General features: G+C 41.9%; 1 protein-coding gene across 1 annotated transcript; it reads right to left on the reverse strand.

The window, feature by feature from the left end:
• Positions 1–238: 238 nt before the first annotated feature.
• On the reverse strand, positions 239–1,408 carry LOC122915863 (WAP four-disulfide core domain protein 10A-like). The gene is made up of 2 exons (XM_044262588.1): positions 1,318–1,408; positions 239–387 (listed from the first exon to the last, which is right to left on the reverse strand). Exons 1-2 carry the CDS (start codon positions 1,406–1,408, stop codon positions 239–241), a joined length of 240 nt encoding a protein of 79 aa, XP_044118523.1.
• Between the last annotated feature and the right edge of the window lie 10,494 nt (positions 1,409–11,902).

Genomic DNA, 11,902 nt, shown 5'->3' on the forward strand with positions numbered 1-11,902 from the left:
AGAGTGACAAGGGGAAAGAGATCAGAGACCTGGACCCAGAGAGGGGGCCCTCTGGGGTCTGCACTGAGACTAAAGTAGGCAGGTCTGTGTACATTTGTTCTGTTTTATTTGACAGGAACAAATAGTTTAGACAGTGGAGTGGGTGCATTCCTGTTGATATCCTCTTGCCTGGGTTCTGAGGTCCCCATGCCTTGGCATGAATAGAGGTTTGGGGGAGTGGCCCAGCCCTCTCACCCACTCACTGCAGGCTCATGCAAATATTCCCACAGAAGGTTGAACAACATATGCTATTTGCTTGACAATCTTGGTGATATTCACAGGGGCGTCTGCACATGTATATGTTGGTATGCTTTTCACAGACCTCGATTTCTTTGATCAGCTCTATTTCTGAAACAGAGCAGGAACAGGGTTAGTGCAACCAGATCCCTTGAGAGCACTCCCTTCAAACTTAAAGCCTCTCCCAAAGACCCCAGAACCCAGGTCCCACATATGACACTCTTGGACTTTTCAGGGAAATCACTTTCTGCCCTTTACTCAATTGTGGTGATTGGTAGTATCTTAAATCCTATAACCCCTGACTCTTCCTCAACAGATCTCAATACCTGGCCTTCCCAGGCCCTCTGGGTACTCTGCAACCAGGACCCTGTCTCCCATGTTAGTCATGGCCTTGGTGAGGCCTCCCATAGAATCTATACTCTGAGAACTCAGCAGAGACTGAGACATCCTACAAACCCTCTCCACTCTCCAGAATCTGCAGGATCTAGAGAGGAAGGTGACTTGCCACCCTGCGCTCTCTCTCCTGTCACTGTCACTTTCTCCAGGGCTCTTGCCTCTTCCCAGATTTTACCACTTGCACTATTTCCCTTCCACTGCCACCATCCTGGTCTCTCTGATGATAACTTTAACTTGGCCTTGTACACCCCAAAACTTGCTTTCCCACGGTCCTTTAATTCTACACCTACTCCCACCAACATTTGTGCATGTAATGTGTCACATATGTGCAGAAATCTAAGAACAGTTGTTTGGTTTCCCCATGTGACTCTCAGCCCATGATGTACCTTTCACTACTGTATGTGGTGTTTGTGTCTGGGTATTAGGAATGGAGAAGCAAAAGATGTAGTTTCCCATCCACCCCCATCACTGTTCCCAGGGCCGGATAAAAGGGCCAGAGAGCCATGTTTGGGAGGACCCAGAGTCTTCATAGTGCTGTGGTCTGAGCAGGATGTGCTGCAAGGTTGCAATACCCAGGTCTTCCTCAGAAGGGATACAGCCCCTCCTGGCCCCCTTCCCCTGCCTGTCCCCTAGTCCATCACCTACTCTGCATCGTCTTCGGTTTCCGGTGCCCTCCCTGGGCCTGCAGCAGAAGCTCACAGAGGAGGAAGAGAAGCAGCAGAGCCTGGGTTGGCATGCGTCTGGCCAGAGTGGAGAGCTCTCAGTCTGGCACAGACTTCCCTGGAGAGCTGGGTCATTATCCTGGGCTCCTCCCTGCTTCCACTTGCCAAACAAGGAGCCCTGTTTCCTCCCCTTTGCTTGCCTTAATACAGCCTGTCGTCTGTGGGACTTGGCTTTCTGCAGAGGATTCCTGCTCTCACATGACTAATCCCATCCTTTGCAAACATTTTTTCCTACATTTTAAATGATAAAATAATTTACAGAAAAAGTGAAAAGTTATCATTTTAAAAAAATTATGATAATCTAGCTGCAGAGAATTAACATGTGTGTGTTCTTAATACAATTCTTTTTTTTTTTTTTGCAGACTTAATATAAGCAATCTGTTGTTTTCTCACATTTGGAATCATCCACGGATTATTACCCATCTTGTCCTGCCCTCATTTAATGAGGTAAATATTTCACAATGTGGCTTTCCATAATCACACATGTCTTACTCAAAATAAATGCCTATTGAGGAGCCTGGGTGGCTCAGTGGGTTAAGACTTTGCCTTCGGCTCAGGTCATGATCCCAGGGTCCTGGGATTGAGCCCCGCATCGAGCCCCACATCGGGCTCTCTGCTCAGCAGGGAGCCTGCTTCCCCCTCTCTCTTTGCCTGCCTCTCTGTCTACTTGCGATCTGTCTCTGTCAAATAAATAAAATAAATAAAATCTTTTAAAAAATGCCTATTGTCAAGCATTTGCATTGTACCAATTACTGATTATCTAGACAATATACTATGTTGAGCATTTTCTTTTTTTAAATTTAATTTTATTTTTTCAGTGTTCCAAAATTCATTGTTTATGCCCCACACCCAGTGCTCCCTGCAATACATGCACTCCTTAATACCCACCACCAGGCTCACCTAACCCCCTACCCCCATCCTCTACCAAACCCTCAGTTTGTTTCTCACAGTCCACAGTCTCTCATGGTTTGTCTCCCACTCAGATTTCCCCCATTTCACTTTTCCTTTCCTTCTCCTAATGTCCTCCGTGTTATTCCTTATGCTCCAAAAGTAAGTGAAACCATATGATAATTGGCTTTCTCTGCTTTACTTATTCACTCAGCATAATCTCCTCCAGTCCCGTCCATGTTGATACAGAAGTTGGGTATTCATCCTTTCTGATGCAGAAACAATATTCCATTGTGTATATGGACCATATCTTTCTATGCTTTAATGTTTTAAAACATTTTTAAATTTATTTGTCAGAGAGAGAGAGAGCATGGGAGGGTGCACAAGCAGATGGAGCGGCAGGCAAAGGGAGAGGCAGACTCCCCACTGAGCAAGGAGCCCTATGCGGGACTTGATCTCAGGACCCTGCAATAATGACCTGAGTTGAAGGCAGATGCTTGACCAACTGAGCCACCCAGGCATCCCTGTGTTGAGCACTTTCAACGATAAATCTTAAAAAAAATTTTTAGACTAATCTAAGAGAAGTAGAATTTGTGAATGTAAGAATTAAGTAGATATTTTAAGTATAAATAAATATACACACAGATATGCATGTATACCTATATTTACACACACACAACACACATACATATACATAGAGAGGAGCATTAGTTTTGTAATTAAACATTTTTTAAATTTTAATTATAATTTATTTTTTATTTTTTAAAAATTTAAGCTTTATTTTATTTTTTCAGTTTTCCAAGATTATGCACCACACCCAGTGCTCTATGCAGTACATGCCCTCCTTAATACCCACCACCAGGTTCTCCCAACCACCCTCCCACGAAAACCCTCAATTTTTTTCTCAGAGTCCACAGTCCCTCATGGTTCATCTCCCCCTCCAATTTCCCCCAACTCCCTTCTCTTTTCCTCTCCTTCTCACAATGAGCCCCAAACATAAATTTCCCCAAACCCACCCAAACCCATTTCCCTGGCTTCTTCTTCCTGCTGGCTTCTGAGAGTGAGCTAAGGTCTAATTCAAAGTGCAATGAATCCTTACAGCCTCCCACAAATGACCAGGCCACAAGATTGCCTAGTTTCCTTTCTATAAAATGAGAATTATAATCTCTGGCTTACAAACTGCTTAAGGCATTATGGGGTGCCTGGGTGCCTCAGTCTCCTTTTCCCAATGTCCTCTCTGTTATTCCATTATATAATTAAACATTTAAATCATGTTTAATTCAACAAAGGATGAGTGTCAATTTCCTCAAACCTCAGAAGGCACCACAGTGAAGGTTGGGAGATAATGGGCAAGAATTTTTCCTTTATTGTCCAATTTTTAATAAAAATTTGAATAACAGAGGAATGTTCATAGGGTTTGTGATAAGACAGTATTTGCCAGCATCATAACACTAGGACAATCTTATGACCTCTATAGATTTAGTTCACTCATTAATTCTTGGCACCTCCATAGTGAAGATGAGATAAGATGACATCTATAAACACCTTTATAGTACCTGGAACACAGTAGGTGCTCAATGTAGTACATTTGTCTTTTCTCGAGTCTTACTTTCCAACCTCACAGAGCAAGCCCCAGGGACCAGAAGAATTCTCGTATCTCTTATTCTATACTGGGTATTAAGACCCAGCCCTGGAATTGGACTCTAGAAGAAAAACCTTTTAAATGTCCAGGAGTCGGGAAAGATTTGCATGCTTATCCAAGCAGATCCACCACATCCACATGGATTGGTGGCAGAGCCAGGAGTAGATATAGGAACTCAAAACAGCCATTTCAAATGAACCAACTCTATTCTCTGAAAAACAGAAAATATGGGCAATTTGTTCTGGTTTTATGGAGTGAGAAGGTGAATCCCTAATCAAAGAAATTTTCTGTTTTGTTGGGTCAGAGTCAATTATTCTTCCTGTTGACAGGCTCCACCACCTCCTGTCTTGGGGAGTATCCCTTCCCTGCTTCCTTGTTTACCCTAGTAACTCTGGACAGATCTCCACAAACTCTCTATTCTTTTACTGTTTTCTGGGTGGGATAGTTTTACCTAAAGAGACACAGTCCTCACCCTTATACAGACCTGCCTCTCCAAAAAGGATTCTTAAGGGATGCTTAAATTCCCATCAACAGCCATTTTTTTCTTTGGCAATTGGATCCCTTTATAAATACAAATACTGTATAATCTCATGTATATGTGGCCAGAAAACAAAGACAGCCCAAACTCATACATAAAAGAATAGTTTAGTGGTTGCCAGAGGTGGCAGATAGGGTGTGAACAGATGGGAGTCAAAAGGTACAAACTTCCAGATATAAAATATATAAGTCCTGGGGATATACTGTACAACTTGGTGACTGTAGTGAACGATAGTATACTGTATTAAAAGTTGCTGGGATACCTGGGTGGCTCAGCCAAAGGATGAAAATGAGGCAGGAGTTAACTATCATCAATGTGTAGGAGATGTGGAAGACTTCTAGAGTCCTCCCATCTGCACTGATATAGAGGAGGAGCATGGCTGGAACATGCATTTTATTTGTGACCCCTTGTCTTTTTTTTTTTTTTCCAATTTATTTATTTTCAGAAAAACAGTATTCATTATTTTTTCACCACACCCAGTGCTCCATGCAAGCCGTGCCCTCTATAATACCCACCACCTGGTACCCCAACCTTCCACCCCCCCCGCCACTTCAAACCCCTCAGACTGTTTTTCAGAGTCCATAGTCTCTCATGGTTCACCTCCCCTTCCAATTTACCCAAATTCCCTACTCCTCTCTAACGCCCCTTGTCCTCCATGCTGTTTGTTATGCTCCACAAATAAGTGAAACCATATGATAATTGACTCTCTCTGCTTGACTTTTTTTTGTTTAAGATTTTATTTGTTATTTGACAGAGAGCAATCACAAGTAGGCAGAGAGAGAGAGAAAGGAGCAGGCTCCCTGCTGAGCAGAGAGCCCAATGCGGGACTCAATCCCAGGGCCCTGAGATCATGACCTGAGCTGAAGGCAGAGGCTTTAACCCACTGAGCCACCCAGCCCCCCCCTCTTCCTTTTTCATTCTTTTTCTCAATGCCTCTTGTAGATCAGTTGAATTTATTCCATCTTGAAATCCTGTAACAATCTTTATTTCTGAGATGACTTTTAACTTTTTCTTTCCTCTTTATATGTTCTACCACTTCTTTTCACTTGACTTTTAAAAAATTAACATATAATTTATTATTTGTTTTAGGGGTACAGGTCTGTGATTCATCAGTCTTACACAATTCACAGCACTCACCATAGCACATTAAGCACATCATCTTACACATTACCCTCCCCAATATCCATCACTCAGCCACCCATCTCTCCATGCCCCTCCACCCCAGCAACCCTCCGTTTGTTTCCTGAGATTAAGAGTCTCTTATGGTTTGTCTCTCTCTCTGGTTCCATCTTGTTTCATTTTTTCCTCCCATCCCCTATGATCATCTGTCTTGCTTATCAAATTCCTTATATCAGTGAGATCATATGATAATTATCTTTGATTGACTTATTTGGCTAAGCATAATACCCTTTAGTTCCATCTGTGTCATTGCAAATGGGAAGATTTCATTTTTTGATGACTGCATAATATTCCCTCACACCACATCTTCTTTATCCATTATTCTGTTGGTGTACATCTAGGCTCTTTCTATAGTTTGGTTATTGTGGACATTGCTGCTATAAACACTGGGGTGCACATGCCCCTTCAGACCTTTGTATCTTTGGGGTAAATACCCAGTAGGGTCATGGGTAGCTCTATTTTCAACTTTTTGAGGAACCTCCAGCATGGCTGGACCAGTTTGCATTCCCACCAACAGTGTAGGAGGGCTCCCCTTTCTCCACATCCTTGCCAATACCTGTCATTTCCTGACTTATTAATTTTAGCATTTCTGATTGGTGTGAGGTGGTATCTCATTGATTTGTATTTCCCTGATGCCAAGTGATGCTGAGCACTTTTTATGTGTCTGTTGTCTATTTGGATGTCCTTGCATAAATGTCTCTTCATGTCTTCTGCCCATTCTGCCCATTTCTTAGGATAATTTGTTATTTGGGTGTTGAGTTTGATAAGCTCTTTATAGACCTTGGAGACTAACCCTTTATCTGATATGTCATTTGCAAATATCTTCTCCCATTCTGTCAGTTGTCTTTTGGGTTTGTTGACCCTTTCCTTTGTTGTGCAAAAGCTTTTTATCTTGATGAAGTCCCAAAAATTTATTTTCGCTTTTGTTTCTCTTGCCTTTGAAGACATGTTTTTTAAAAATTTTTATTGTGTTGTGTTAGTCACCATACAATACATCATTAGTTTTTGATGTAGTGTTCCAAGATTCATTGTTTACAAATGACACCCAGTGCTCCATGTCTTGAAAAAAGTTGCTGAGACCCTTGTCTTAAAAGTGTCTTGCAATTTTTTGAAGAAACAAAGGAGGATAACTGTGTTCTTGGCTCTCAATTCTCAAGGTTCTGACAGTTTATACTCCTTTTAATGGTGTCATAAGAGCCAAAATGAACCTTTACTCTCTGCAAAGTGCAATGTTCCAACAGATGTGAATTATTCAGCCTCAGAGGCACAGGACTAAACAGAGTACTTTACTGGGGAAAACTGGGAGCTATGCAGTTATAGGAAGGGGGCTCTAGTCATTGAACATAAAGGAAAGAAGCATAGAGTTGGGATCAAAAGTGGGTGATGCCATGTGTGAAAAGAGGCTGAGATAGAGAAATGGGAATGCAGATCCCAGGACTCTATTTGGGGACGAGCTGGGCCCTTGGAATGTGGAGTGGAAGAGTGGAAGCCAACATGGAGCATCGGTCAGGAGCACGGACAGTGCCTTGGATCACGAGCCAACTCCTGGCAGTTGTTCAGGTGCATCCTTATGCACTGATGATTAGGAGCCTGGTGACAATGTAGGACAGGACCTGCTAAGCATCTTGGGCTCAGCTTATCTTCAGAGCGAGTCCTGAAGTAATATTCATGCATCTTAGCACAAAAAGTTAAAACAAAGTGGATTTTAGAAGGGAGGGGTGGGGGGATGGGTGAGCCTGGTGATAGGTATTAAGGAGGGCATGGATTGCATGGAGCACTGGGTGTTATATGCCAACAATAAATCATGGAACCCTATATCAAAAACTAATGATGTACTATATGGGGACTAACATAACACAATAAAAAATGAAAAGTGTTTTTTTCCTCCTTTGAGGAGCTATAAATTTTTTTAAAAAAAGATTTTATTTATTTATTTGACAGAGATCACAAGTAGGCAGAGAGGCAGGCAGAGAGAGAGGAAGGGAAGAAGGCTCCCTGCTGAGCAGAGAGCCCTATGCAGGGCTCAATCCCAGGACCCTGGGATCATGACCTGAGTCCAAGGCAGAGGCTTTAACCCAGTGAGCCACCAGGGGCCCCAATAACTTTCTTCCTTATAGGAGAAATGGCTGGTAGTCAAGAGAGAGTGCTGGTGATTGAGCACTAGGTTAGATGTCCTGTTATCACTCTGGAGCTGGTCTCTGGGAGTTCAGCATATCTTCATCCTCCCTGCACCCCTCATACTTGCCAGGTTGGACTCATGACCATGTCCCTTCTCAATATCAGCTTCCAGAATGCCATTGTCCAGCTCTCTGCTAGGTGCATGCTCACCTCCCGAGAGAGAGAGAGAGAGAGTGTGTGTCTGTGTATGTTTATAAAATATGGTTATAAAATATACAGAGAACAAAAGCAAGGGAAAGTCCTGCTGTTTTCCTAAATTCCAAACAACTTTATTGCAGACACATCTGAATAGTCCAGAACAAAATGGTCCCAGAGATCCTGGGAGGAACCTCCTTGGCACTCTCAGTGACTGTGCTCCTCAAACAGACCACTACAGAACCCCAACATCTGAGCCAGATGCTGGGCAGGGCTGTGACAGCCCTGCAAGGAACATCATTTTCCAGCCATAGAAAGTGATGACTTGGGAATCCACAATTCAATCATTTTAGGTGTGGCACCTTTTGCAGTCCCCATCAGACTTCCTTTCCATTTGCTCCCACATCTTTGTGCCCAGGTCCCCAGATTCTTCTTTTTGTCACTCTACAGTCCACCCTCCTGAGTCAAGTACCCAGAATCCTGACATACATCTCTCACTGCTCAATGCATCCAGCGGACCCTGGGGGAAAAAAATCATTGTACATGGATGTCTCCAGTCAGTGCATGAAATATTCCTGGACATAGAGTTTGGAAGAAGGAGGTCTGCTCCTTGGGATCCCTGGCCCTTGCCCACTTGACTCTTCTTTTTTTCTAATAAGCTCCAAATTATGGATATGAGTGCTCTCTACAATGCTCTTCTCTGACATTTGGTGGGAAAATCCCCTTAGCCCTCAACCCACAAACTTGTGCCAAGATGTTGGTGTTCTCCAGTGGCTCCTGGACTATGGCTGAGGGAGGTTAGAGTCTGTTCTCAGGCCACGTCAAGGTCCCATGATAAGACTGAGGCCTCTATGCCAATAACCCAATACCATCCTCTGGGTCCCTTGGCGGATGGTGATGGATCCGCCGCTTCCACTTTGGTCTCTGAGTAAACGCCAAATTGTTGTGTGGGGGCCCAGGTGGGGGAAATTCAAACAGAGGGTCTTATTCAGGCATCTTGCTGATGTCACTCCTGAAAAGGACCTTAAAAGAATTGAATGATATAAAACTAGCATATCTACAAAAATTGTAAATTAAATAAGCTTTAGAAATGAAATGTGGTGATAACATTTAGGAGCTAATTCTAGTGAAACATAGACAATGGTGGTAGAAATTCAGTCTTAGAAAGAGTTGTTCCGGGCACCTAAGTGGCTCAGTTGGTTAAGTAACTGCCTTCAACTCGAGTCATGATTCCAGGATTTTGGGATTGAGTCCCACATCAGGCTCCCAGCTCCACGGGGAGTCTGCTTCTCCCTCTGACCTTCCCCTCTCTCATGCTCTCTCTCTCACTGTCTCTCCCTCTCAAATAAATGAATAAAAATCTTTAAAAAAAAAAAAAGTTGTTCCACATGGCAGTGTTCTCCACTATCACCACTGCTGTTCAACGTAATACTAGAAGTCCTAGCCTCAGCAACCAGACAACAAAAAGAAATAAAAGGCATCTGAATTGGCAAAGAAAAAGTCAGCCTCACTCTTTGCAGATGATATGATACTTCATGTGGAAAACCCAAACGATTCCACTCCAAATTTCTAGAACTCACAGGAATTCAGTAAAGTGTCAGGAAATAAAATCAATGCACAGAAATTAGTTGCCTTTCTATACACCAATAACAAGACAGAAGAAAGAGAAATTAAGAAGTCAATCCCATTTACAACTGCACCCAAAACCGTATGATTCCTAGGAATAAATCTAAGCAAAGAGGCAAAAATCTATACTCAGAAAACTTTAAAGTACTCATGAAAGAAATTGAGGAAGACACAAAGAAATGGAAAAACTTACATTCTCATGGACTGAAAGAACAAATATTGTGAAAATGTCTATGCTACCCAAAACAATCTACACATTTAATGCAAACCCTATGAAAACACCATCAGTTTTTTTTTCAAAGAAATGGAACAAATAATCCTAGAATTTACATGAAACCAGAAAAGACCCAGAATAGCCAGAAGAATGTTGAAAAAGAGAACCAAAATTAATATGAGAAGAGAGAAGAACCACATGGTCCTCTCAATTGATGCAGAAAAAGCATTTGACAAAATCCAGCATCCGTCCCTGATTAAAACGCTTCAAAGTATAGGGATAGAGGGAACATTCCTGAACCTCATCAAATCTATCTATGAAAGACCCACAGCAAATATCATCCTCAATGGGAAAAAGCTTGCAGCCTTCCCATTGAGATCAGGAACATGACAAGGATGCCCACTTTCACCACTCTTGTTCAACATAGTATTAGAAGTCCTAGCAACAGCAATCAGACAGCAAAGAGAAATAAAAGGTATCCAAATTGGCAATGAAGAAGTCAAACTCTCTCTCTTCGCAGATGACATGATTCTTTATATGGAAAACCCAAAAGACTCTACCCCCAAACTACTAGAACTCATACAGCAATTCAGCAACGTGGCAGGATACAAAGTCAATGTGCAGAAATCAGTTGCTTTCTTATACACTAACAATGAAAATACAGAAAGGGAAATTAGAGAATCAATTCCATTTACTATAGCACCAAGAACCATAAGATACCTGGGAATAAACCTAACCAAAGAGGTAAAGGATCTGTATTCAAGGAACTACAGAACACTCATGAAGGAAATTGAAGAAGACACAAAAAGATGGAAGACCATTCCATGCTCTTGGATCGGAAGAATCAACATTGTTAAAATGTCTATACTGCCTAGAGCAATCTATACTTTTAATGCCATTCCGATCAAAATTCCACTGGTATTCTTCAAAGAGCTGGAGCAAATAATCTAAATGTTTATAGCAACAATGTTGCTATAAATAGCCAAACTATGAAAAGAACCTAGATGTCTATCAACAGATGAATGGATAAAGAATATGCACACACACACACACACACACACACACACACACAATGGAACACTATGCAACCATCAAAACACCAAAATCCAGCCATTTGCAATGACGTGGATGGAACAGAGGGTATTATGCTAAGCGAAGTAAGTCATTCAAAGAAAGAGAATTATCATATGATCTCTCTGATATGAAGGATTGGAGAGGCAGAGCAGGGGGCTGTGGCGGGTAGGGAGGGAAAAATGAAACAAGATGGGACCAGGGAGGGAAACAAACCATAAGAGACTCTTAATCTCAGGAAACAAACTGAAGGTTGCTGGGGGTGGGGGAGGAGGGATAGGGTGGCTGGGTTATGGAAATTAGGGAGGGTATGTTCTATGGGGATTGCTGTGAATTGTGTAAGACTGATGATTCACAGACTTGTGCCCCTGAAGCAAATAATACATTATATGTTAATAAAAAAAAAAGAAAAAGAAAAGGTTGTTCCACATCAAATTTTGTAATCAGTTTTCAAAAGTCTCTGGTGATTTTTAAATTGTAATTTACTTACATTTATTGATATTCTTAAATGGTTTTTGAGATATACTAAAATACATAAACAACCTGAGGGTTTTGAAGGGGCAGGGGGTGGGAGGTTGGGTGAGCCTGGTGGTGGGTATTATGGAGGGCACGTATTGCATGGAGCACTGGATGTGGTACATAAACAATGAATTCTGTTATGTTGAAAAGAAATAAAAAAATACATATACAATAAATATGTATGATTTTTTTATTAGGAAGTCAGTTCTAAAACTATCTTTCTATGAAAACAAATGACACTGTTATCTCTCTAGGGAATGGATAACTGATCGTATCTTATTAGCTTTCTTTGTACTTTTCTGTTTCTCAAATTTCTAAAATAGGTGATAAATTATGAAGAGTTCATTTCTGCAATGAGAGCAGCAGAAAGCATGAGAAGGAAAGAACCTCAGGAGACAAGAATGCCCAACCAAGGAGTGGTGCATGTAGGAGAGGACGCAGAACCAAATGGGGCAGTGAGAGACCAGTCACATGTTCTCCCAACTCCACACCCCAAAGCTGTTCCCTACCCCCTGCAG

Source organism: Neovison vison, chromosome 8 (genome assembly GCF_020171115.1).
Source record: "Neovison vison isolate M4711 chromosome 8, ASM_NN_V1, whole genome shotgun sequence".
NCBI lineage: Eukaryota > Metazoa > Chordata > Mammalia > Carnivora > Mustelidae > Neogale > Neogale vison.

Excerpts from the sequence above, each read along its gene's own strand:
- LOC122915863 (XM_044262588.1), bottom strand. The coding sequence starts at position 1,408 with ATGCCAACCCAGGCTCTGCTGCTTCTCTTCCTCCTCTGTGAGCTTCTG. Across the intron at positions 388-1,317 it reads GAAACCGAAGACGATGCAGA|AAATAGAGCTGATCAAAGAA; the intron begins GTAGGTGATGGA and ends GCTCTGTTTCAG.